This window comes from Myiozetetes cayanensis, unplaced genomic scaffold (assembly GCF_022539395.1).
Source record: "Myiozetetes cayanensis isolate MyiCay16 unplaced genomic scaffold, myiCay2020 scf10, whole genome shotgun sequence".
Classification (NCBI taxonomy): Eukaryota; Metazoa; Chordata; class Aves; order Passeriformes; family Tyrannidae; genus Myiozetetes; species Myiozetetes cayanensis.
The window spans coordinates 33,994,003-34,021,195 of record NW_026086605.1 but is presented as its reverse complement, the minus strand read 5'-3'; the positions used below and the strand labels follow the sequence as shown (position 1 = coordinate 34,021,195).

At 51.2% G+C, this 27,193-nt stretch overlaps 1 protein-coding gene across 1 annotated transcript; it reads left to right on the top strand.

Moving 5' to 3' along the window:
• Window positions 1-259: 259 nt before the first annotated feature.
• LOC126634898 (microsomal triglyceride transfer protein-like) lies at window positions 260-20,074 on the top strand. Its single transcript, XM_050305766.1, has 18 exons — window positions 260-271; window positions 11,027-11,287; window positions 11,468-11,602; window positions 12,042-12,149; window positions 12,779-12,895; window positions 13,673-13,812; window positions 13,892-14,045; window positions 14,542-14,699; window positions 14,919-15,087; window positions 15,513-15,620; window positions 15,728-15,940; window positions 16,050-16,264; window positions 16,862-16,959; window positions 18,080-18,201; window positions 18,617-18,844; window positions 19,177-19,301; window positions 19,507-19,677; window positions 19,927-20,074. Exons 1-18 carry the CDS (start codon window positions 260-262, stop codon window positions 20,072-20,074), a joined length of 2,682 nt encoding a protein of 893 aa, XP_050161723.1.
• The last annotated feature ends 7,119 nt before the right edge of the window (window positions 20,075-27,193 follow it).

Genomic DNA, 27,193 nt, shown 5'->3' with positions numbered 1-27,193 from the left:
TTGCTCTGGGACTCTGCCCTTGTTCCTGGGCAGGTTCCATGTCTGGTTTCACATCCCTGTGATCTCTACAGGTCTGGCAATTACCCTGCTCAAAACACACATTTCTTTCTAAAGTCACCAGATTTATTACAGACCAGTGACGTAAAAGGACAAGATGGACCAAGCTGCATCAGTGTAAGCACTGTCTTCCCAGGGCATCTGTGTGCATGGGGTTTTACCATCCAGCCCCACCTCTGCCTCCCCAGGAAAGCCTCTAGACATGCCCAGAGAGGTACCAAACAAATCTAAGGTGGGAGGCAGGTCCTGGCACTCCCAGATGCCCTCAGGTGCCACACTGCTGCCCTTTTCATTGAGGATGCTCTGGGTGCAGCACACTGAGTCCCCACTCAAAGCAAGGGAGTTGTTTATTACTTTCTTAGTGCCACTCTTTTGAGGCAGCAATGGGACCTGAGACATCCATCCACAGAACCAAAAGACACCTGGCGATCTCCCCTAACAAATCCCCTCTTCTCCTCCTCCCCTGGCTCACTGGGTAACAGGTTATAGGCACCCAGGAGCTGGCAGAGCACAGGTTTTGGCCCTGGACTTTCTTCCACAGCTGCAAGAGCTCAGAGGTCTGGCTTAAGTCACCTGTGAGATGCTTTCCAGCACTGGGACCCTAAAATAGCTTAAGGGAATCCAGTGGGTCACGTTCTGGTTTCACTGCATAGCACATGCTGCATGCAAAGGCACGTCAGAGGAGGTTTGGATGAGATCCTCACACATTTGCAGCTTTCCTTTTCCTGCCTGCACAAGTATTCTGACAGTGTTTCACCACCCTGAGTACCAAGATCCAACTCCAGTTTGGAGCAATTCCGTGAATTATCACGTCCTGCTGCATGGTGGTTTTGGTCAGCCATCCCAACAGGCAGACCAGCATCACTCCAGAATACCTTGGGGTGGTCTGTTTGTTTGTTTTTCAATATTGCATCAGGTGATCCTCCTGGGAGTTGCAAAATAGACTTTAAAAATTAAGCCAGACTTGTAAAATCAAGAAGATGGCAATTCCCAGTGTAATGGCAATGGTTCTACCATTGGACTGCAGCAGCCCACTACATATGCAAAGAGTTGGATGCAAGCTTCTTACCACTCCATCAGCTCAGTCCAGGTTGGAAAGCAATGCAAGCTGTTACCAAACATTTAGACCACAACCCAGACAGCTCCTAACACCTTTCCAGCTGAAGCTGTTCGAATTCAAGGAGAAAATCCTGCTTGCCAAGGACTAGGTAGAAGCACCGCTCCCTGCCAGAGGCACCTTTCCAACAGGATTTGGATTACTGCAACAAGTACCTCGTGCTGCTGCCTTCAGAGTGGCTGTAGCAATGTCTGCAATTTCAACTCCTCCAGTGTTGCAATTGCTTTCCCAGTGATTTCTTCAGAGCTGCTTGTCAGTGAAGAACTTTCTAGCTCCCCTCTGGAGGCAGGAGAGGGAGGCAATAACCTCTCCCTTCAAAACAGAAACCCCACGGCACAGCAAGGCAGCAAGCAGAAATTAAAAGTCTTGCTTGTTACCAAGCAGGCCCCAAATCCTCTCCAATGTCATGTAAATGCCAGAGCATTTCCATCTTTGTTTCTTTTTTCCTCGCAGGCTGACACCAAACACATTCAGGAACAGGGCAATAAAATACTGGCTATCCCAAATTGCACAGTAAATGGAGCTTCAGCATGGGGGAAACCCCCTGAGAAAGCTGATTGCCAGATGGGTGCCTGGAATACAGCTAAGATCCCATCTTGGAGAACCATATTCTGTCATCTTCTGCATGTCCTCACACGTATCAATTTACTATCTCCAAGCCTCACAAGGGACCTGGTTCTGTCGACAACCAACTGCTCTCTGCAGCTCAGAGGTGATGGAGCTTCTGAGGGTTTCAATTTAAGCCCCCAAAGCAACAGAGGAGGAGCTGCTGCCCGTGTTACACCTCACAGCTCTGCTAAGGAGCATCCAAACCCACCACGTGTGCCCAGCAGGTGGGGATGCAAACCCAAAATCCCACCTCCACACCCCTCTGCACTCAGTGCTCTGGTCTGGTTGACAGGGTGGGGATCAGTCACAGGTTGGACTCAGTCTTGGAGGTCTTTTCCAGCCTAAATGATTGCGTGATTCTGATGGTTCAAAACTCGTTTACAAACCCTTTCACACCTCAGCAGGTGTGTAGGCCCAAACTCATACACTTGAGAGATTTCCCACCTCAAGTGGGATCTACACCACGGTTTTAGGGAGAGGCAAGACTTCAGCTACTAAACAGAGGATACCCCAACTCTGGGAGAGCATCCTCTACAAAGACATCCTGCAGGCAGGTGTCTCCCCCTCTTTTGACCATAGAGGGAGCTGAGTCTCCAGTGTCAACCTCTAAAAAGGAAAATAGAGTGCGCTCAAGCTCCGACTCCCAGAAATTCTATCGGCCCCACTTCCCAGCACAGTACCCAGACCTCCCACACAGAGGAAAAAGGCAATGCAGATTAAATAATTAACACTCCTGGATACTGTTTTCCCCCTAAACTACAGATAATCATAGAGGGGAAAAAAAAAAAAAAACAAACAACCTAAAGATGATTGATTGCTCTTGCTGGCACAACAAGAGAAGGAGAAATCAGGCAGGAATATTCTCCATCATTCTGCTGAGGCTTTGTCAAACACTCTACCTCCTGCATTTCAATGAATAATAAATTGCTTTTACGGAAGTGACTTTTGTGTCAGTGAGCATGTTGTTATTGATTAATCTCACACTGGAAAACACTCTTCATACCCTACTGCTCTTTGCATCGCCCAAAGAGTTTAGAGGCTGCTGTCTAACAAGCTCTTGAGTCATATCTTCCTTGTCAATCTTATCAACCCCTTGTTTAATTGTAAAAATGTTAATAAAATGCAGCAAGCATTGGCCTAATGCCTCGGGACTCACATATCTCTTCCAAAGAGAGAAACAAGAGATTCTTCAGCTGCACTTGAGGCTTGTAAAACATCGTTTTAATTCTAAGCAAGTGCTGGCTCTCTCAGAGCCGCAACCAGTGGTTTGATGGATAACAAGACACACATGTCAGAGTCAGGAAAGCCTCCGTGATTCCCTTACACCTGAGGAATATCAATTTAAATACCAGTTAAAGAGCAAGACCCCCTGGAACCACCCATGATTTTGTTCTCTGTCTTCACTATGCGAGACAGTGATGCTCCTGGTGACAGCACAGATTGGGAGCAACTGGAAGATGATCCCAGCACTGGCTTTTCTGGCCATTTTTGGTGTTTGTTTGTGGGGCCTGTCCCCATTTCCAGCCAGCTCTGATCACCCTGGTCAATGCAATATCTTGCTTTCAACATCAGGACGCTCAGCCAAGTAACAGGATAGCCAGCACAAAGGGGAACCTGGTAGTTACATCCCAGCACGTAAACAGAGACACTGCTGATGGGATCGTGTGTGTGTTGAAAAATTGATGGCCAAACGGGACCTGAATGAACACTGAGACAAAGCTTTGCACATCCTCTGGATACTCCTGCTTGTGCAAGCCCAGTCACTGAGTTTCAGGGGCTACATCATAGAATGGTTTGGGTTGGAACTGGCCTTAAAAATCATCCAGCCCCACCCCCTGCCACAGGCAGGGACACTTTCCTCTAGCCCAGGTTGCTCCAAGCCCTGTCCAGCCTGGCCTTGGACACTTCCAGGGATGGGACAACCCTGTGCTAGTGTCTCATCACTCTCACAGTCAAGAACTTCTAAACCTCATCAGTTTAAAACCATTATTAAATACACATATGCATTATTAAACATACATAAGATATATTTCATAGATCCTACATAACACTTCTCCCAGCATTTGCAGAAAGGCACCCACAGAGCAGAGGAGCTCCCAGCAGATCTCACTGTGGGCAGTCTGTTCCCCTGACATCAATCAGAGCAAGAAGTGACCATCCCCTCCCTCCCAGAGCTGGAAAGGTGCACGATGTCCTAAAGATTTTCTAAAACATATAACCTTATCATAAAAAAACCCACAAAAAACCAAACAAAACCAAACAACCAAAAACCAACCTAAACAAAAACCAAAACAAAACCAATTTTTCACAGACAGAACAAGGCTCTTGAGTTTCTGCAAGCTTGACCACTTCAAGGGACCTCAGTTCAGGAAAACCCTCTGATGCCAACCAAGTGTAAAGCACACTAATGATGAAAAGCGGCCACAAAAATTGAGTGGAGGATATATATGTGTACATATATAATTCACGTGCCCTAATTTCACTTTAAAAGTCAAAACTGCTTTTAAAGAAACCTAGTTTAATGAACTACATTTAAAAAACAGCTACTGGGCAACACTCCTTCCCTCCCTTAAATGTCATTCTTCGACCCTCGGCGAAAGGCTTTAAAGCAGCAAAGAGCTTGCTAAGCAGCAACCTGATCAAGAATTCAAATCAATAGCATTCAAAAACTATTTTAAAACTAAATTAAAAAGCAGTTGCATTGCCAATTGACAGGTTTAGAAAGGTTTCCTTAGCAATTGTTGAGGTTACAAACTAATGAAGTGTGGAGAGAGCAGACAGAGCACAGGGGGGTCAGGGGAGGGAAACCTGTGTGAATTTGCACGTGAAATTTGTTGGTTTTTTAACAAATATGGTAACATCTCAAGGACCTGCAGAGACCATTCTAGCCTTAAAAAAGGAAAAGCTTCCTGGATATTTTTTTCATTACAGCAAGTGCCTAAGGAAGCCCTCAAAGTCCAAAACAACAACAGCAGCAGAGGGAGATTGAAATAACTGCAGGGATGGTTTCTTGAGCACAGGGAGCAGGATGGGCTCCCCCACAGCCAGACCCTTCATCCACAGCACTCAGAAGGTAGAAAAACAAGGATATGACAAAGCATTAACTGGGGATCTGGTTACCAAGGGTTTCTAGGGAAACAACAGGGTCTGGAAAACAGGACCTGAAAGGTGAGAGAAGGAAATAGAAGGGCAGCTGAGGCATCTTCAAATTCCTCTCATGAACAAACAGCTTTCCATGTCAGCTAGGAGGAGATTTAGAAATAATGGGGGAAACTGCAGCGAGAGGAGACTTCTTTATAACATTAAAGTGCTGGGGCAAATTCACTACAGAAACTGAGAAATCTCTGTCAGCATCCCCTTGCAAAGAGCTCAGATACCACCCCTCACAGCAAAGCCAGCCCCAGGGAATTGGGCCAGGCAACTTCTCCAAGTGGATCCCAGCCCTATTTTCCAACACTTGCACAAAATGTCACGGTGCATTAACACAGCAAAGGCTTTCCCTCAGCTTACCAGGCCTTGAGAGACCTCAGATTGAGATGTAAACCCAGCTTGTAGCACTTAGCTGTGCTCAGACTCTCCCCTCGACCATCGAGTTCCCCCAGAGACGTGGCTATGGTGAGCAACCGACCACTCTCCAAGCCATGGGGTTATTTCACAGCCCGTTTCAAGCAAGGAGGAGGGGAAAAAAGGAAGACAAAAAGGAGGCTGGCTCTGCTGCTGTCCTGGAAAATGCAGCCTGGCAACCTCCACACAATGAAACACAAAAGGCACAGACAGCATCTTGCAAATGGGGGGCTCGTGAGCCTCTCCGAAGGGCTGGTGGGGAGTAGCTCTTTTTACACATCTCATCCCTGGTGTGCACCGTTTTCCTCCACACAGACAGCACAGTCTCTGTGTTTTCGTAGCAAATTCCTAAGAAATTGCCTAAAAAACAGGCTGGGAAAGAGCATTTCTGGTTGCCAAACCCAGCTTAGGTGAGCTATCTTTAAAAGGGCTGTGTATTAAAAAAAAATAACACTCACCAATAAAATAGCTCCAACCCTTTCAAAGCCCAATATTCACTGAGCATATTCAACCTTTTTCTTTATATTGTCTGTTTTTTTGAACAAAAGCACCACCTACTTCCCTGGTGATAGGCTGCTTTGCAGGAATATGTGTCATCTCCCTAAGCTGTTTGCTCTACAGAAAAAAAAAAAAGAATATTTGCAAAGTATTACTCCTGTTATCTCATGACATTTATACAACGAGCTCTAGGGGCAGAGTCAAAGCACAGGTGCTCGAGGCACCTCCCCAGCAAAAAATATTGCACAGCAAAGAGTCACAGAATACATCCCACCTACCTCAGAGACACAGCAGGGGGAAGAGGCAGACGTTTTGGGAATGGGAAGAGCTCCTTGGATGATCCATGGTCCCACACAGCGCAGGGGGACGAGTTAGGGTGAGCCAGCACAGGCAGTGTCCTCACCACCAGGGTCTCTCCAGAAGTATTTGAGGCTGGGTACCTGCAAAAGGCTCCACCAGCATCCTCCAGCTCAGCAGTGGCACAAAAGAGCTTTGGATCCATCCAGGAGCAAACAGAGGAGACACCAAGGCTGAAAAAGCCACCTAACCTGGAGGCTGAGCTTAAATATGCTCCTGAGCCCAAGGGTGTGGGTGAAGACCACAGGTGAGGCTCCTTAGGGCCCTTAAAGCCCTTTAGGGCCCTTGGGTCGACATTGGCCACACCTGGGTCCCCTTGACCGGTATGTCCCACACAACCCCAGGGCACCTGGACATACTGTTCCTACCCATCTAACAGAGACTAGAAAGAAGTCTCCCTCTGCACAAAAGTGTGGATTTTAGCAGGAAGAGAGCCTGCACACGTTTGAAAACACAAGAATTAGAAGAGCGCTGATGAAGGACCCATCAGGCGCACGTGAACAAAGACAAAAACCCTTGCATGGTTGTATTCACCTCTAATTGCTCTGATAAAGCTTGAAATAAAATCTGGAGGACAGCAAAGGCAGAAGGTTGAAAAACGAGGGGAGATCTCTCCCCTCAGGGATTTTGGAGACTTCTGAGTGCCACCAGTACAGTTATGTGGGAACTGCTCACGTCCCTTTAGGTTTTCTCTTGGAGGGAAGGATTGATGCAGCTTGTTGGCAGAGTCAGTGCTTTCCCTGCCACTGAAATGGCACAAAGAGAGATGGCAAAGATGCTGGGGGCGGGGGGGCATGACTGATAGGCAGGCTTTGCAGCTGAAGGTCACTTGGAGGGGAAGAAAGTAACAGAGGAGAAAACACGTCAATTCAATTCAGTCAGAGGATGCATCCCTGTATCATGTACAGACCTGTACACTCCAGAGCCTGTGAAACCCTTCCCTGTGGCCCTGGAAACCTGCCTGCACCACTCAAAGCCTCCAGCAGCACAAACCAAGGGGCTGGGGCCAAACCAAGAACTGGTTTGACCAGCAGCCGTTTCCCCCTTCTTGGCTCCCAAGCCCAGTCCTGCCTCAGCACACAGCGGAGCTGACACAGTCCTGACTCCAACAGCCCAGAGACTGGACCAGCATCCATCAGCAGCTGCAGATGAAAGGCAAAGAGGACCATGGAGCTGGAGCTGAGGTGGCTGTGACAGACAGACAGGCAGACCTGCTTTCACGAGCTTCTGGTTCATATTAGAAAAGATGGGTGGCACTGAACAGAATGTAAAGCCACTGTAGGTTATTATAAAGCATCATCTGCTGTGTTTAGCAGAGCTGGAGAGTTTCAACTGGTTGTTTCGTGTTGTTGAATGTCTTCCAGCAAAGCCATCCTCCTGGCTTTGAGGTTAGCGAAGGATGGAGCATCCCCTGATTCCCTTGGCAGTTTGCTCCGTGGTGAATCATCCTCACTTCTAAGAGGACCTGCTGCCAACTGTCCTGTTTGCAGTGTCCCTTGGGAAAATGACTCTTTCCTTTATTTTCCTTTGCTACTTTGCCTTTGCTCTTTTTCACTGAGTCACCCCCGTAAAGATTTACCCCCTCAGGGCCTGCTATGCACTCAGTTATCTCCTGCTTCCCCCTCTGGCTGCATGTTTAATCAGTGAGGGTTTTTTTTCTACTTGCTTCCAGGTCTTTCCTAAAAACTCTTGAATAATAAAAGGCTGGAGTGGGTGTTTAACTAAAGAGTACCCAAAAAAAAAAAAAGCAACAGAACCCCTAGGGAGCTTTTCCTTCCACCCTCCCATCTGCCCCAAGGTGATCAGATACTGGAAATTCCCCAGCTAGCCAGGAGCAGTGCTGGCTAAACCCTGAGATGGTGCAACAGCCTCCAAGCTTAGAGACTGGCCACTGGCACTGGTATTGCCCTGGCTAAGGAGTGTTTGGGTCTCATTATTTCCACTAGACATTTCTGATGACAATCTGGACGTGAAAATGCCCCGAAAACACCCACGGCTTGAGGCTTGCAGGCTTTGATGCAACATCATCCCGCTTCCATCTGGGGTTCAGCCGTGGGCACGTTGACCACCCTCTGCCAAAGTCCACCCTGACGTCACAGCTCGGTGGCAAGGTCCCCGTGTGCCTCCCTGACCTGGGCACGGTGACCTGGTTACGCTGACCACCCTGCTGTGCCCACGGATCCTGCAGCTGCCACGTCAGGTCCCGCAGCCAGAGACTCCAGTGGGGATCCAGCAGCTACCAGAGGGACAGGGACCACCTGGAACATGAAGGGGGGAGGGATCAGCACCCCAGTTCTGTCTGTAAAGCTTCCCACCAAGTCATTTCCAAGGCAATCAGCAGCACAGTGTCCAAATAAGAAAGTGATGATCTCTGACCGTATCACATTGATTTAATTTACAAGATTTTAATTTACGGATTTGCGCCGGCAGGTTGTGCCAGTGGGAGGTCTCGTGTCCCTTGGGGGATACACAAGGTGCTGGAGGAGCACCCAAGATTCCAGCAGCACCGATTTTAGGACCGTGCATCTGTCCATAGGTTTTCAAAGTTCCATAAGGCATCTTTCCAAGAGCATGGCAGGTGGGTTTGGGAAGAATGCTTCACAACGTTTTGTAACTCCCTCTGACTTTACTCTTTCACAGATTCTCCCAGACAAAAGCAAGAACCAGGTTTGGTGGAAGAGAAACTCGATGAAAACAGGCACTGGAACTCCTTGTGCCTCCTGGTCTCCCCTCCAGCTCTAACAAACCCCCAGGAGTTTTCTCTCAGGGCAGAGAAAACTGACACAGTTGTCTGAGAAAGCTGCACGTCAAAGAATAGGATTCATTTCAAAGTGACACATCAAAGTCTGAGTTAGGTATTAAATTTCCTACATAACTGATGGAGTGAAATAAATACCATCAGAAGGAGATTAGGGGCACAGTAAGGCAGTGCCCAAGCTCAGGGGCACGTGGCATCCTCCAAAGACACCCTCTCCCTTTCTGCTGCCTGTAGAAGGATCTGAGATGGCTGGTTTAGTCTAGAGGCCTGATGTGGGAACCTAGAGATAAATCCCATCCCAGGTGACTTTCCCTGCCCTTTGCTATCCTGTCATGAGGATGAGATTAGAACAGAGATCACACAGCGACAGCAAGACAGCCCCACATGCAGATTTCTTGTGGGAGCTCCACAGCTCATCCCTTTCCCACCTTGTTTTTGGGGCTAAGGATGCTCCATGGTACAAATCCCCCCCAGGCTCTCCCCATTCCCTCCAGCCTGGCCCTTTAAGTAACTTGAGCCTTCGGGCTGCAAATCCCAGTCTCGAACTGCGAGGATGGAAAAGCATTTCCCCCCTTCCCCCTTCTGGGTCTTTTTTTTTTTGCTTTTGAAAGCAGCTGTCTCTTCCCCTTTCACTTGTGGTGGGAAGACATGGATCACTGAGGGACAGAGCAGCTTTCTGAGCATTCCCCTCCCATATCAAGGCAAACTGGCAGTTTCCCCACCCCACACACCGCTTCTGGCAGCTCTTTTTTCCAGCTTTCCTCCCCTCCCCTTGCCGGCCTTTGGCAAAGCTCAGCTGATTTCCAAACCCTCCATGGCTGCTGGGGGGTTGGTACAAAGGTTTAATTATTGGCTTTTCCTTGGGTGTGTAAGGCGGGGATAGGGAGACGCTCGGGCCCCATCGCCTGACACTGCTGATCTTGCCCACTTTTGTTGTACAGTCCCTCTCCCACCCCCCTTCCTTCCCTGTCTATCCCGCCCAGCTCCCAGAGCCTGCCATGAATCCTCGGGCAGTCTTGGGATGCTTTTGCCTGCTTTGTTTTTCCTTCACGGGCACAGCAAAAGGTAAGAGACTTTGGGCTGATTTGGGTCCAGGGGCAGGACAGGGTTTGGATGCCCACGGGGACGAGATGCTCATCCCAGGGCACAAAGAGCCTCCCTGGCTCCACATAATCCAACATCTCCCCAGTCTCCAGCTGGGCAGGGAGGAGTGATTGCCAAACTGCAAACGGCCTGAGCATCTCCCGAGGCAGGGGAATTTTGGGGATCCTGGAAGTCCTCCCTGGGGGATGAGGAAAACCAGAGAGCTGGAACTGTTTAAACTGCACACAGTGCAAAACTATAAAAACTCTTCAGTCTGTCTCACTGAGGAAAGCCCCAGGGAGCAAGCTGGATTTCCATTGATTCCTGTCTTTTGTTGTTATAACAAAAGCAAACATTTCAGAAGCACAGCAAGTGCATCAGATTTGCAGGAGAATTTCAAGTGACTTCAGAAAATAGATTTGACTGGCTTTGTCCTGGCAGAGGCAACACCCCCCTTACACAGACTACAACCATATTTGTATATGAACAAGAGAAGGGACTCCAAATAATTCTAGATAAATAAGTTTAAAGCAGAGAGCTTGGATCTAAAGCTGCCCCATCAACTTCACTTTGCCTTATCATTAAGTCAGTGATTTAATTAAGTTCTCATGGGTAACACACAGTATGAAGAACATGGCCTCTCTCCTCCCCTAAAAATGTTGTTTGTGCCCCAGTTAATGCTGAGCAGGCACTGTGAGATATCCCTCTCATCTGTGGGCACGCTCAGGAACCTTGACTTCAGCAATAAAGTGTGTTTCTCTGGCACTCTCTGAAAGTGCCCAAGCAGAGCTCCCTCTCTGGCCATCACTTCTGAGGCAGGACTGGAAGCCTGAGGTGTCACCCAAATATCCAAACCCAGGCACAAATCATTTCCCATGGGAACCTTCCCGTGGGCTACACTTCCACATCAGCACAGGAGCGGCCCCTCTGGGGGCAGAGTGACGCAGGGCTCAAGCACCCCTGCAGCTCTGGGGCCCCCCTAGGATGGAGGTTGCCGGGTGCAGCAAGGGGAGGGATTGAGTTTCGTGACGGCTTCCCTTCAACGTTTACATCTTTCCACAGGGGATTTGCAGCCGCTTTCCTTCCAGCCCGGGACACTGTATCAGTACCACTACACCCTGGATGTCCAGCTGCACCACACGGCCCCCCCAGGCCCTGGGGGAGCCTGGCTGCGGGCTCAGGCGTCGGTCCACGTGCACCGGCTCTGGAGGGAGCAGGGCGGGGAAGAGCTGCTCCAGGTGCAGGTGTGTGGGCTGGGAAAGCCATCACAGCACCCCAGCAGGTGTAGCCCCCTTCCCTTTCTAGCCCAAGTCATCTGAAAAACGAGCTCTCTGACCAAAACCCGTTGCCTGCAGGTAAAAATACCCACCAGCCTTAGTGTGACACGCTTGGTCACTGCTCTCTGCCATCTTCTGCTGTCGTAGATCCGTGACCTGAAAGCCCAACACGAGGAGAGGAGCCAGGATAGCCCTGGAGGTCCCCCTGCAGAGATTGAGCTGAGCCAGGAGGCAAAGGCAGAGCTCCAGAAGCCGGTGTTCATCTCCTGGAACAGCGGGAAGGTCAGCTGGACGCCTCCTGGGCTTGCCCGTGCCCTCTGCAAAGCGTTCCTGCATGCACCCCAAATTTTCCCAGCTATGAAGCCTGTGGGAACTCTTGCTGTCTGGTCTGCCATATGTCCCTAGATGGAGCCCCATCCTCCAAAGGGGCTGCAGCATCCCATGTTAAAAGCTCTTCAGTCCTAACCATGGGATGCAAGCTCCTTTCTGACCTTCTCCTCTAAGGCTTTGGAAAACCAGGGTGGGGAGGAAAGGGAAATTTTGTGGACGTGCATCCACAAAGCTCCTGCTATTGAGGGGTACAATCCTCCATGAGAAAACTCTTCAGGTGTTTACAGGGTGTTGCTCGGGTTGCAGGGAAGAGGCCTTTTGGCAGCAGAGAGCCTGCATGGACTCCTCAGAGATGTCCCCTCAGCCAAGTACCACCTCTTTCTCCCCACAGGTGAAAGCTTTGTATGGGAATGAAGCAGAAAGCATCCTGGTCTCCAACCTGAAGCGAGGCATCATCAGTCTGCTCCAGCTCCAGCCCCACGCCGGCACCACAGTGGAGGTACGTGCAGAGCTGGGGCCAGACCCTGCCCAAAAGCCAGGGACCAGGAGAGCTGGCCCTGGAGCACAGGCAGCCCAGGTTGCTTCAGCAGAGGAGGCAAAATTCAGGATAAAACAGCACGGGCTTTGTTGCTTAACTGGGCACTGAGCAAGGATGACTATTGGAAAGGCAGACGACTTAAAATAATCTCCAGATGATTTTCAGGAATGGGCACACTTAAGATAATGGTTTTTTCCCTGGACAGTAGGAAAAGTGGAGAAAAAAAACCTCTGCAAGCATTCCTGCCAAGCAGGATTTGCTTTGCCAGCAGCCAGCAAATGGCAGGGAAATCCCTCCCTCCGGAGCTCAACCGAGGCTGGAGTGACCTGCGAACAGTGTGGAGTAACCTCAGCACCCAAAATGCAGGCACAAAGATGCTGCTGATGGTGTCAGCCTGAAATGCAAAGATGCCCAGATGGAACTGGAGCTATCCCACATCCCCCCAAATCCAGCCCACTTTCCCAGCTTTTTGGTGATTTTTCTATTTGTTAGGTTGTCCTTTGTGCCTGTCCTCTCCACGGATTGTTTTACTGAGCGTGATCAAAGCCGGTCGCCCTTACCCACCCTGCTCTCTCACATCTGTGTTTCAGGAGGACGCCTCTGGGAGCTGCCAAGTCACCTATGCCATGTCCAACCACTCCATCACCAAGACCAAAGATCTCCTCAGCTGCACAAAGCCAAGCTCTGGATTCACCTCTGTAAACAAAGCAAGTCCTTTGCTCTCCCTGTGGTGGGCTCAGCTCATGTCAAGTGCATCAGGGCCATCCCCCAGTTGATGTTTTCTGGACTTCAGACTCGTTGGATTGAGGATTAGATTGACAGGACCAAAGGCCTCTGTTTGTTTTGTTTAAAGCAAGTGCATCATTCCTTCTGGAAGGAGGAAATCCAGGGAGCTTCCCCAGGGTCACCACACAGCAGGGAGAGGAAGTTGAGCATTTTTTGGCATCGGCTTGGTGGAAATTGCTGTTGCTTTCCCTTTTGCCTGGGGAGTGTCCTTGCTGATGCTCCCTGGGAATGGGCATTGAGGGCCACTCCTCTTCCCATGCCGTGCAGCTGTGTGGGAGCTGACGCTGTTGAATGGGCTTGGAGGAAGAGCAATGCTTTGGGAGGCATTCACTCCCAGTTTGCAGTCTCCAGGCATCACCCACACCAGGCAGGAGCACCTTCTGCTCCCTCTGCTGTGGCTGAGCCCAGGTGACACCACCCTATAATGAAAGTCCACGTGGTGTCACCAGGCTGTCTCCCCACATCAGCCACAGGCAAGAGCATGCCCCTTGCCATGGTCCTCTCCCGGTGCTGCCTTCTCCCACACCTGGGAAGAAGCTGAGCTCTTCTGGATTTCCCTTTCCTACATTTTGCAAGCCAAGCAGGTGACTCTGTGGGCCGGAAAGTTCTTTTGCTGCTGATGGAGAGGAGAGGAATCTCCCCGAGGAGAGGGGAAGAGAGAAAAGGTTGCGTTTTTTCCTCCTTTCTTCTCCTCCAAGGTTTTTGGAGTCGAGTGGCAGCCCAGCAGCAGAAGCCAGTATGTGGTGAAAGACAACCTCCTGCAGTCGGCCCTGGCAGAGGAAAGCCATGTGCTGGCTCCAGCCCTGAGGTCCAGCTCTGGCATCAAGATCACTTCAAGGTGAGTGATGCCCCCAGCCAGGAGCCACAGAGGGTGTAAATCACAAAGCACTTCCCCATGGTTTCTTCTCCTTCCACAGGCAGCAGCTCGAGCTCCTGTCTCCTCCAATGCCTGGTGCAGCAGAGGAGTCTGGACAAAGCCTTGAGGATGTGCTGGCTGGCACAGAGGGACGGCACCAGCCCCTGGGCATGGCCAGCCTGCCCTTCAGGAGGGTCTGCACCGACTGCCCGTCGGTCAGTGATGCTACTGACCCCCAAAACTCACCCCATGCTCTCCCCACAACCTGGACACTTGTAGGATTTGGGGGTTAAACCACAGTGGTACTTTGGAGGGGCAGGAGCACACAAAGCTGGGTTGAACTCATCACAGTTCTGAGGCCAGCAAATATTCCTGCTGCAGGCCAGGCTGGAGAGGACAAACCAGGGATTATTTCTGCCTCCCCAGATCCTCCAGGTTTTTCACTTAGGAAATTTGGAATTGCACCAAAACGATGCTCACAGTTGCTCCTGCTCCTTTCCTGGAACTCACCACAAATTGGGGCGTATGGGCTTCAGCACAAGTCCTCAGCAGTGGGGCTGTGAGGCTGCAGTCGGTGCCTGCAGGCAGTTGCATGACTCCCCCCGTGGGCCCTTCCCATTCCTAAATATTTCCCTGGTGTAAAAAATATCCCATGACAATGGGGGGGGGAAAAAGAGGCTAAACCCCACCTAACAAGCCTCACCTTTGCAGCTGAGAGCCCACCTGAAGGCTCTTGATAGACGGGGAGTCAAAACTGACCCCTCGAAGGTGGCGACGGCCCGGCAGTTCCAGAGGTTCATCCGGATGCTGCGCAGTGCCAAGAAGAGAGATGTGCTGGAGCTGCTGAGGAGAGCACCTGAGGAGACATGGTGAGACAGCCAGGAGCTTTCTTGCCAAGATTCTCTGCATGCAGAACCCTGGCACGAAGAGTCATTCCTAGCTGGGACAACTGGAGTCATTTGGTGCTGCTCCATTACCCCATCCCTGCTCCAGGCAGCCACAGGGTGCCAACGTCCTCTGCTTTTCCTTGATGCCCTGCATGGTTTTTGGGGGTCATTCCACTGATGACCTCCCTCTTCTTGCTCCAGCCCCTTCATCATGGAGGCAGCAGTGGCCGCACATTCAGTGGCTTCCTTGGCAGCTCTCTCAGAATTCCTGGATTTCGGCAAGGAGGAGTCCAAGCCCCTCCTGGAGAAGTTCCTCTATGCAGCAGCTTTCTCAGCCCGGCCTTCGGGAGAGCTCCTCCACCTGGTCTTAGTAAGTATGGACATCTCTTTTCCTCCCTGAGGGTCCTGCACCTGGGATGGATCCTCACCCATTTCAGGCAGGATGGAAGACCAAGCATGTTTTCCTGAAAAAGGAAAATATGTTTTCTGTAGTAAAAAATTTCCTGCTTAGGGGGTTATTTTATGTGCATTTAATGGGACACTGGTAATGGGAGCTGATACTTCCTAGCAGTACATTGCACATAATAAAACCTTAATTAAAGCCACTGTGAAAAATCAGTGGTTTATCCAATCAAACCTTGCATGGCCTCCTTTATGATAGGTAAGAGCAAGTTCTTCCTTACTTTTGTGATGAACGTTCTGAGATAAGAGGTCAAACACATTCCTCCTCTCTCTTTTCCTCCCCCCCTTTTCTTTTTTTCCCTACATAATAACACCCCTTTTCCTGATGCCCAGGACAAGCTGGCTGGGAAGCAACTGGCCCCTGAGACCTGGGAGATGGGGATGGTCGCCGTGGGCTCTCTGGTGGGCAGGCTGTGCCAGCAGAAGCTGTGTGGGCTGCAGGTGGGTCCTCTGCAAACCCTCACGGGTTGGCTTTTCCAGACAACCCCCCAACTCCAGGTGTGCCTGGAATGTCTCCTTCTCCTCACCTCTTCTGCCCTCCCGAGCAGGAGGTGGAGCGTGGGGTGGAAACCATCCTCAGGGGGCTGAGAGGTGCCGAGGAGGAGCATGAGGTGGTCATTTACCTGCTGGCCCTGGGGAATGCGATGCTCCCTGGAACCATCCCCACCCTCCTGGAGCACGCTGAGGAAGGTCCTGCTGCTGTCACCACCACGGCCATCTCCGCCCTGCGGCGATTCCCCGCTCGGCACATCTCCAGCAAGGTAGGAAGCGCAGCTGGCGAGGCTTGGTGTCCTCTTCACACCCAAACCCCGAGCTGTTGGGGAGCTTTTGCACATCACAGCACCCTTTTCACTTTCCCTCCTGCACCAGGTGAAACGAGCAATGAGGAGGATCTTCCACGAGAAGAGGAAGAGCTACGAGAAAACCTGTCGCCTGGCCGCTGCGGAGATACTCCTGGATAACCACCCCTCACCCATGGATGTCATCAACATCCTGCTGGCCACCCAGGAGATGGAGACAGAGATGGCAAAATTCCTGCTGCTGAAGGTCCAGAACAGCCTGCACTCCCACCACCACCCAGCAAGGTGGGTCTGGAGGGGAAGGTTCTGTTTTCCCCCCCTGTAACTACTCCATCTGTAGTTTTTGACCAGAGCGCCTTTAAAATGTGCCACCCCCACTTCTTGGGGCTGGCACAGGGGCTGCCTAGAAATTCCTGGGGGAAGAAAAGGGATGCAGGTGCCCCCCAGCCAGCCAAAACCCAGCATCCTTCCTCATCCTGCCCCGGGACAGCGGGACCCAGGCTCGTGGTCTTAGCAGAGGCCTCGGAGGCCAAAGCTCCAGCTGCCAGGGCACTGCACAATTTGCATCCTGGTGTATCAGGGTGCTCTGCATCCCTCTCCCTACCTGCACAAAACCAACCAAGCACTCACATTTGTCAGGGCTAAGCAAGAGCTGGGCTATGATATCTGACTGGTTTATCCTAACAAACCGGAGGAGAGGGGAATTCCAGGGTAGCCCACGCCTGCTCATTTCATTTTTTTGCTCTGGGCAGTCAGTCAGCAGCCAAGAGAAATACCTTGGAAATTTATATTTCCTCCTTTGCACAGCCCTCTGTAATGACCACTGACATTTTCCCTTCCTCCCCTCCCAGAGCTCACACACCCTTTCCCTCTTGCTTCCAGGGAGATGATGAAAGACATCATGAGAGACCCACAGATAAATAACTACAACTTCTTCTCGAAAGTTGGCGCCTCCTCTTCTTTCTCAGGACCTCTGACAGGTGACAGCACAGAGGACACTGATCCTAAGAGGGCTAAAGGAGGGGCTGGCAGGGAAAGGCAGCTCCCAGGAAAGGCTTGAGCGCTATAGAATGCCCCAAAATCTCTGTGTGAGGTTTCTGAGCACGTCCCCCAGCACCAGCTGGTTGCCGTCACCTGAGATACAAACATACATACCCTTCTCTAACACCCCTAGAGCAGGAGGGCTGGGCTGTGCCACATACTTTTCCCAAATCCTGCTAATTTGAAAGAGGAGCTTCAGCTGGACCTGAAACCAATGATAAATAGTAGGTGGGAGTCAAGATATTTCACTCCATTCCTCAGTTCCTTTGGTATTTTTAATAAGCTCTTCAAAAAGGAGAAACCTGATACTGAGATTAAGAAACAACAACAACAACAAAATAATCAAACTTCAGAGAGACTGCAACAAGCAACACTTGCTAAATTATCTGCTTAATTCTTCATCCCCCAGCTCTCATTTCTGTCCCTCTTCAAATTAGCTCAGTCTAGCTTTGTGGGGGTTAGTGAGGGTGGAATAGCCAACACTGGGGAAATAAAAAACAACCTTGCAATGCTAAATCCTTCAAATATTGCAAGAATGGGAGGAGAAGGTGCACAGTTTTCCCCTCTGGATCATGAAGCTTCATCAGATATTGAATGGCCAGCACAGGAGATCCATTCCTACAGTACCAGCCATACCCTCTATTGAGAAAGCTTACAAATGACCAAGGAGCCACCAGCACCCTGCTTTTAGTGACCTCCCAGTTCCTGCAATCATTCTGGAGGAGCTTTTCCAAGAAGCCACCCTGTCCTGCCGAGCACTGACGTGGTGACAGCGGGCGCGGGGGATGCACTCACCGGGATCCCAGCCTTGCACATCCCACCCACAGCCTCTGTGTTTCCACGTCAGCCTGCACCCCTGCTGCTGCTCCCAGAGCATTTGTGGTTCACCACCACTCATGAGCAAAAAGAGATCATACAATGGTGGAACGGTTCGGGTTAGAAGGGACCTTAAAGCTCATTGAGTTCCGACCCCTCTGTCGTGGGCAGGGACACCTTCCACCAGACCGGGTGTGCCAGGTGCTGCCCAGGGATCCTTATGGGCACCTCTCTGCCTTTCAGTCACCCAGGACCTGCTTTCCACCTTCGGGCTGGACCTGCTGTTTTTGGAGGGAGGATTCCTGAGGAAGAGCGTCTCTGAGTTCTCGCTGCTCAGCCGCAGCCGGCGGCTCCGCGCGGCTCAGGTGAGCTGCTGGGAGAGGGGCTGGGGGGTGACAGCACCAACCCCGTGGTGCCACTGCCCTGTCTGTGTGTCCCCTGCTAGCCTTCTTAGGGTGCCTGACCTCCCCTCTGCGCTCAGTGCACAGAGATCCTCAGAAATAGGTAAATTCATACCCAGATCACCAGTGTGAAGCCGGGCACGCCTGCTCTGAAAAAAGGAGTCCCCCCTCTCCCCCAAAAAACAGAGGATGTGACACCGATACCTCAGGGTGCTCAGGTTGGATGCCTCATCCAGCCCACTCCACGGCTGATCTCCCAATCCTGAGGGTGCCCACCCAAGGGTTGGATAAGCACAGCAACTCAAACAGTGCTGTGGGACTCAAAGCACTCTCCAGCTTCACTCTGCACCAGTTGCATGTGTCTACCTCCATGTTCTAGGTCACCTTTGAAGCACAGGGGATGGAGTCGATGATGGGAGAGACCGTCTCGGATGGGGAAGAGGAGCCAGAGCTCATGGCCGGGATGTCTGTCACCTTCTTCGACGTTCAGCTGCGGCCGGTCGTCTTCTTCCAGGGATACACTGACCTCATGGCCAAGGTCCTCCTGAGCAGTGGAGAGCCCACAAGCGTGGTCAGAGGGAACCTCCTGCTGATGGACCATCACCAGGTACTGGCTGGGGGGGAAGCAGTGACCTGTCTCCATGACAAATCCTAGTGAATCCCACAAAGTGAGCCGGTGGTTGTTACTCACCGCAGATACAGATCCAAGGGCGAGGTGGCACTGCTGGATCTGTCTGGGCCTTGGTAAACAGCAGGATGGATGGGTGGATGGATGGCTTTGCCATGGGACATAAGTGGCATGGCTGGAGTTGCTCCCTTGCAAACCCTGCTGCAGGTTCGGGATGAATTGTTCCGGCAGCCACAAGTCACTGCCGGTATCAACCACTCACACAAGGGCAGTGCCCAGTCACAGCAAGCTCTGCCTTCTCCCTCTCCCAGGTCATTCCTCTGCAGTCTGGCCTCCAGGTGACCATCAAACTCCAGGGTGGGCTGGGGCTTGACATTTCAGCTGACCTGGACGTGGGCATTTGGGAGCAGGAACTCAAAACCGGCATCAACGCGAGGTGAGCGGGTGGGGACCTGCTTGGCTGTGGGGATGGGGGTACCCGGGGTCTCAGCACCCAGCACCAGGGTGGCTTTCCACAGCCCCCAGCTCTTCTCCTGGCAGGCCCTGGTTACACTTTTCCATGGCCAGACCTCAGATTAAGGTGTTGATGGAGTTGTTGGGCCATTCTTCGGTGACCAGGCCCATGTGCTTCTTCCTCACAGGGGAAGCCTCTCCATGGATTTCCAGGCAGAACTAGATTCCCCTTTCCTCCAGGCCACCCTGAGGAGCCAGGCAGAGCTGGAGACCTCAATCCACTTTGACACCACGCTGAGGTTTTCCAGCAGCCCCGTGCTCATGTGCCTGCAGCTGAGACAGGAGCAGGCCCCATACAGGTGAGTCCCTGGGTACAGTCAGATGCTGGAGAAACATTACGATGTGCTCCTCTTGGGAGGAGCTGGGAATTAATGGCTGTGCACTTACTGAGCAGGGCGGGTCGAAACTGGTGGGAATGGGGGAAGGACAGTGCAAGTCCATGACAACAGGGGTGGAAGCACCATCCCTAGACCAGATGGTGAGTATGGATGAGGTCCACCACCAGCACCACGGCCTCCTGACCATCTTGCTGTCACCTCATCCCACAGAGAGATCTTCACAGTTTCCAAGTCCGCCGGGAGCTGGAGCAGCACCGCTCGGAAAGGCAGGCGTGGCACCCTGCCCGGGAAGGAACTTGCCTTGCACCAAACCAACTCTGAGGTCTGCAACCTCCTGCTGACACAGGAAAAGAAATAGGTGAGTCAGAGCACTACAGGACTGCAGAAGTGCCCTGTCTCTGCCACACAACCCCTCCACAAGGACCTTTGAATCAGAAAAGTGCTGCAATAAGGACATCAGAAGAGGCCACAAAAGGAAGTGCTGCAGAGCAGCCAGAGGCACCCCTTGCTTGGGGCTGGAGGAGCCAAACCTGCCCTCACGCCCCAAAGGCTGAGATTTCTCCCACCTGGACTCTTCCCCTTCGTGGGGAAGGCCTTGCTGGCTGATCCTTGTGAAAAACAGGACCGTGATTCCTCAGAGCCCAAGAAGCTACACCCACAAGCCCACAGTCCAAAATGCCCCCTTTTCTCCCCATTTACCAAAGCAGCCAGGAGGGAGCACATCTGCAGCCAGCTGGGAGGAAGTTCCCCAGGGGAGGGAGTGGATGACCCTCCTTGAACACTCAGCTTTTCTGGCTGCCAAATCATCCAGGAACACCTTAAAAAACATCTCAGGAGGAAGAGTGATGGGTTTTAACTTTTTGTTAATGCAACCTCAGAGACACCTCAGAATAATCCTCAGGGAGAGAGGCAGAGAAGCAAGACAACATGTTGTGTGTTTTTACTTTCTGGCTTACATGAAAGTGTTTGCATTTATTTGCATGCAAAGGCAACCCAGCTCCCCCCTCACAGCTTGGTGCCATCCTCTTCATCCTGGGGGAACTTTGCTCTCTGTTGCCAGGGATGTGGTTGGTGGTGGCTTCCTGCTCCAATGTCTGCACCTGACTTTTTCCACATTTTTTTTTTTCCTTCTAGGATAGGCAGGGCTGCAAGAGCCACCTGAGGTTATTAAAAACACCTTGTAATTAATACCCACAAGGGCACAAGCATTTTAGTGTTTGCAAAGAGTGGATTGAAAAGGTGTTTTGAGATTATCAAAGACTCCCAGGATGGGGTGAAAACACTGAAAGTGGAGAAATTACAGCTCTAACAGGTGGCACACAGAGCTGGATCTGAAGTCAGCCACACTCAGCTGGGCAACCAGATGCTTTCAAAGCTGCCAAGGTGTTTTAAAAGTTCTCCAACCTTTGGGTATTATTACTTTTTTAATGAGTGCAGGTGGTGCAGCCCGTCCTATGGGGCTAATGCAGATGTGGCTGCCACAGAGGGCAAAAGATCCTGTTTGGCTGACACGGTCCCTCCTGGATTGTGAGAATCTATCACAGAAGAGCTTGGACAAACATTACAAAGCTGTTACTTCAAGTAAACATCCTTCAGGGTGGACATAATTCAGCCCAAACTGTGCAAGTTAAATAGTGGGATCACACCTCCATCCTCTTCCTCCTCTTTATCAAGGCCAGCACAGACTAGATGTGCCTTCTGCTGGTGCCTGCAGACTCAAAACCTATCAATCCAGAGGTGAATTCTGCCTGCAGCCTCTCATCTTCATTTCTGATCCAAAGTTTACATATTAATGGAGAAGCCTCTGGCCTCTCTTATCTCCTGAACAGCAGTTCCCCTACTCTTTTAATCGAGGCAGCAGATGGAGATGAGATTTCCTCCACCCTGCATGGGGGAAGGCAGCGTTCCAGCCACAAAGAGATACAGCAGCTTCCCTTTTCTGCGGATATTTGGGCTCTTTTGGGTGACCATTTATGAAAATCACAATTAGCTTTGAGAAAATATTGTTCTCCTGCTCTGCATTCTGCTCTCAAGCTGGATTGTTATCAGCCACCACCACCCAACACCTCTCCAGCGCTGGAGGGAGGCTCAGGAAGAAAGAGCAGTATTTCTTCATTCCTCCCTGATAAAAGTTTGCATTTGAAATATTTTTAGCCCTTTGTTTTGTGCTATAAAATATGTTTTTTATGTGAAAAAGAGAGGGACATCGAGTATATTGTTTAAATTGTGAGCCTGACAGTGCAACACTGAGTCTCCTGGTTTAGGGGGAGGAAAATTGTTTGGTTTTCCATCTGGGGACACTAATTACCAGTGCTTTGGTTATGTACAGAAATAAATGCCATGTGCTTTTACATTTCCTCTGTTCGACTCTTATAACTTGTCTGGACACACGGATGGGAAGAAGGGAGAAGCACTTCCAGCAGGAACAGCGTGGCCAAAGCTCTCCAGGGACTTTCTAGGTCTGCATTTAGGGTGCTCCAGAGACATGTGGCTAAATGCCCCATCAGGGCTCCAAAACAGGGGTGTGAGGGCTCCTCTGCTCCTAGAACCAACCCCAGAGCACCCTTAGGGCTGACCATGAGTGGGTTCCCACAAGGGGCTGCCTCAGACAAAGCCAAGAAGCACCATCCTGCCATTTGGGACCTTTTTTCCATTGCTCTCTTTCCCCTTTCTCCTTCTCTGAATGAGATGCAGAGAGGCAAATTTGTCATTCAGTTGAGATTTACCCTAAATTTTTGAACTTCTAGTCTTGTCCTGCCAGAGGGGCCAGGTCCTATAGCTGGGATTGGAGCTGGGAATGGTGAGGACATTTCAAGAGAGATTTTACTACCTTGCATTGCTGCTGGAACTTCCCCTGGCTGTTTCCTCTCATCCTGTCACTGGCTCCCCAGGAGTAGAGCCCGATCCCCCCACGACTCCACCCTCCTGTCAGGAAGTTGTAGGGGGTAAGAAAATCCACCACCCCACCCCACCCCCCCAGCCTCCTTTTCTCCAGGATAAACATCCCCATCTCCCTCAACCTCCCCAGACGGTCCTTCCATCCCATGAAAGGGATATACAGGGAGGGGTGGGGTGCCGGATCTGATTCCTGCTGGAGATCCCCCAGGACAGCCACTACCCCAGCTGCCTGGGACCTTGCAAGGGGCGAGAGGCAGAGCATCCCAGAGCCAGGAGCTGGAGCAGGGCTCCTGCCGCCTCTCCAGGAGCGGCAGTGACCTCCAGTGGCTGCAGCCGAATCCAATGGATACGCCAGGATTCCTCTCCGATCCCACCCTGTGTCCCACAGTCGGCACACAGGGGCGTGGGACATTTGTGATGGATCAGGGCTGACCCCTGGCAGCCCTTCACCGCCCTGAGCTGCGTTCTGGGTGGCAATGCCATCCTCTCCCGGCCTCCAGCCTTTGCCATCACAGCCGATTTCCCGTGTTTTCTTCTCCCCAGCAAGCCACACCATTCCCGGGACGCCTCGCACAGCCCTCGGGAGACCGCACGGACACCGCTCGTCAAACGGGGCGATAGAACATTATCTGCCCGTCTATCCCAGCTGGCTCCAGAGACAAAACTATCACGAGAAAGAGAGCACAAAAGCGTGCGAGGGGCTAAACCGCGGGCAGGCACCGGCTCTCACTGGGAGCCGGGTCTAAAGCGCCGGGGCAGAACTCTGATCAAGCCACTGCTCTCTCCTTCCTCGGCAGATTTGTAATTAAAAGATTGTATTTCCTCACTGCTGGGCCCCAGTGACTTCCCAGACTCCAGGAAAAATCAAAAGAAAAAGTGGTTTGGAACTCACCAAAGCTGGGGGGTAAATCCCAGCCCCGAACTGGGTCAAACAGCAAACCTCACGCAGAGCTGCAGCTGCACATCCCGAGCCCCTGCTGGAGAGCTTGCAGCTGCCCTGGGCCGTGCACATCAACCTGCAAGGCTTTCCTGAAAGCACAGGGACACCTATCCTGGAGCCACGGCACGCTGGAGTCACTCTGGAGCAGACTGTGGGTAAGCAGTGGAGCATCCAAGGAGCAGCAGTGGGCAGGGTTGCTGTTATAACCTGCCCAGCCGTCAGGGATGGAGGGGAAAAAAGCTGTGAAGCTGCAATGGGACACAGCTGGGCAAACCACAGCAGCTGTGCCATGAGGTTATCCCTGCAGGAAAAGCTGGGGGGAGAAAGCTCAGGGCCAGGGCTGGTGAGTCAGGCAGGGAGCCTGGGAACTGGCTGAGCTCGAGCTAACAAGTCTCCAGGACTGGGATAAAGCCCTCTGGCACACCAGCACCAAAACCCATGGGAATAAAAAAAAGCTGATCTTTTCCTAGAAAATTGTTCTACCCACTCCATCTTGGCCAAGAGTGTGAGTATTTTCCCTTCTATAGGAAAACAGATGTTAGCAGTGTTTGAAGAGAGAGCCAGAGTCCCAATTCCGTGTGGAAGGGTGACACGGGGACAAACACCTGCCCTGGCCCATCTCATAGAATCAAAGAATCACAGAATGGTTTGGTTTGAAAGGGACCTTTGTGCTCGCCTCGTTCCACCCCCCTGCCACGGTCAGGACACCTTCCACCACAACCAGGTTTGTTTCAGGCCCTGTCCAGCCTGGCCCAGCAAGAAACCCACTGACCACAACCACACCAGTTGCAATCCTCAAAGTCTTTCCTACCCCTTTTAAAGCCAAAAAGTCTTGTTCGCCCAAATATTTTGGCTGTTGCAGCCTCATAATCAAGCAGGGTTTTCAAAGCACTTGAAAACGGGGAGTTTAATATTATGTACTTTTGCTCTTAATGGTGACACAAGGTTAATTAGGATGTGGTGTGTGGTCACTGTAGCCAGTCGGAAAAGCTACATACAACTCAAATTATTTCCCGTTGGATAACTTTCGTGATATGCAATTTGCAATCAGTTATAAAAACAAGTGTTTAACAATGTAAATTGTTAAACAAGTACTGCAAAGATCCAGAGGAATGCAGCGGGGCTGTATTTTAAGGAGTGACGTGGTAGGGTTTGGGGTTCAACTTTTCAAGAGGGACCACTAAAAACACAAGGGGAAGGACCGAGTAAATTTCTGCAGCGATCCCACCACCACTGTGAGCACCAGAGGCCTGCAGGAGACACTTAAAAGGGAGTAAAGCGGGAAAGAGGAAAATAAAGCATTATTTGAGGGATTACAGCAGCATCAATCACCACCACCACCACCACATCTATGAAGTTTCCACAGGAAGCGCCCATTTTCCATGAGCATGGCTTCACAGCAGCTTCCACACTCCCTGAGAGCAAAGCAGTGTTGTTGTCGTCTCCTAACCCGCCCTTCCCTCCATGTAAGTGCCACCAGTTTGTCTTTGCCCCCCACAATCTTCAATAAAGTGGCACTGGGGACCCCTCTTATCTTCAGAAGCTGATGGGGAAGGACACAGGTAAGCTCAGCCTGGGCCTGTGGGTGCCACCTCTCCTAGCCTTGCTCACAGCCTCCTTGCAGCACACCATGGAGGGAGGTGCCTAAAATGTGCCCCCTCCCACACCTGGGCCCGTGTTTTGGGGAACAAAGTGTCTCACAACTGCTGGGCTGGTCTCCAGCTCTCTGCTGGCTTAAAAGCATTCCCTGTGCTGATGGCAAGCTGGGTTAGTGGGAGAGCCTGAGGTTGTGGGGAGGTAAATAGCATTTGCTCGCTGTAGAGGCAGCCAAAGCTTTTAGCAGAGGTCACAGGCACTTATCCATGTTTTGCTACGCTCCTGCTGTGTCCCTAGCTCCACCATTTACCTAAAGACTCAAAAATTGGCAAATTTATCAGCTTTTTTCGAAGCGTGGCTCGGTCCAGAGGCTGCCCGTGTGATGTCAGTAACACCTGAGCCTTACTAGGAATTGCTTTGGAAAGGAATTTCAAAGAGCCTTCCAAGCAGTCAGCACAGGCACAGCAGATGGAAGCCAGGGATGCTCCTGCCAGCGAAGGTTTTCTGGACCAAGCCATCCCTCTGCCCAGCAGGGGACCAGTTGCATGGGAAGATCCAAGATTTTGGGTCAGCAAAGCCTCTCCTGCTCCAGCTGTATCCACTTCTGTACCCACACCCACAGGCAAGGCGGGGTGGGGGGGGATTTTTCACATTGCTCTGCCTTCCTCCTGCAGCCTTAGGTTAACTAGAGGATGGGTGATGTTAATTAGAGGATGGGTGATGTTAACTAATGACTAAACAATTCTCTGCTAAGATGACACAAGCTGGTTAGGATTGCTCAGTAGCACAGGGCCACACAGGGAGAGCAACAAAAGGGGCTTCTACACCGTCTTGCAACGTCACTACAAAGCCTTTTCATATCTTGCTGAGGGGAGACAGAGCCATCAAACAGAGTTAAATGTTAACAGGTACATTCTTCGTGGTATCTCTTGTGGTGAGGCTTTTGGCTCTCAGATCAAGGAGTTCCTCCCGGCCGCCCACGGTTTGCTGCTTAATCCTGTCAGTTCTTTCTCTGCTGGTAGCTGAGTTTAGATCCCAACACTGGGCCACTCTTGGCATTCCATGGCCACACAGAGCTTCCTCTGCTGGCATCTTTGGTCTGGGAGGAATCTTCATCCGTATTCAGTTTTGGGACTCGGACTGAGAATTCCAGCGCAGGGCTGCGAGAAGCAAACCCACCCAGGGAAGAAGGAAAGCCCTTACCCTCCATCTCCCACGTGCACTTGGTGGGCTGTAGGAGCAGGTGTGCAGCGAGGGGCCCCAGAGATAACCATGGAATTCAGCAGGCTACCTCGGAGATTTAGCAAGAGAGGAAAAAGAAGTTGTAACCCTGCCAAAATGAAACCAGAGAGACCAGAAGCAATTCTGGAACAAAACCACTGTTTCTGTTAGTTCCATGTAGGGACTATAGATGGGGCAGTTACCTGATGGTAACAAGCATGTTGCAAATGGGTTCGTGAGGAGTTTGAATGGTTTGAAAAATGTGCAGCTGTGCGATGGAAAGCATTCCCCTCGCCCTGCAGTCTGTATATCCCTCCACCGAGTATAAGTTGAAGCGCTTACGTGTGATGAAAAAACTCGGGATTCAGTTTGCCCCCGCTCAAACAGAGCTGAACTGTGTCCTTGTAGTACCCTTGAGTCACCACAGTGAGGAACTCCTGGCACTCCGTGCACACACCGAGCTTCCTCTGCTGGCACCTTTTCCCTCTGAGGGATCTTAGTCCGGATTCAGTTTTGGAACTCAGGCTGACAATTCCAGCGCAGGGGTTCTGCAAGCGAATGAATGCATTTCCAAGCAGGAAAGAAAGCCCTTCCCCTCCAAAATACGTTCACATCTATTTCTAAAATCTACACAAAATTTAAAAATAAAGCTCTGAGGCATCAGTTCCCCCCCCTTTAGAGATGGACAAAACTCGATCTTGTTCCATCTCTACTACTTCTACCTAACATTACACCACAGAGGTGACCAACAAGTTGAAGTTACAGAACCCACACGTGGTGGGCAAGCGCTAAGCCCACCCGGCACGCAGGTCACTTCAGAAG

Coding starts and splice junctions, on each gene's coding strand:
- LOC126634898 (XM_050305766.1), top strand. Junction 18,202..18,616: donor GGCGGCTCCGCGCGGCTCAG/GTGAGCTGCTGG, acceptor TCCATGTTCTAG/GTCACCTTTGAAGCACAGGG. Junction 19,302..19,506: donor AAAACCGGCATCAACGCGAG/GTGAGCGGGTGG, acceptor TCTTCCTCACAG/GGGAAGCCTCTCCATGGATT.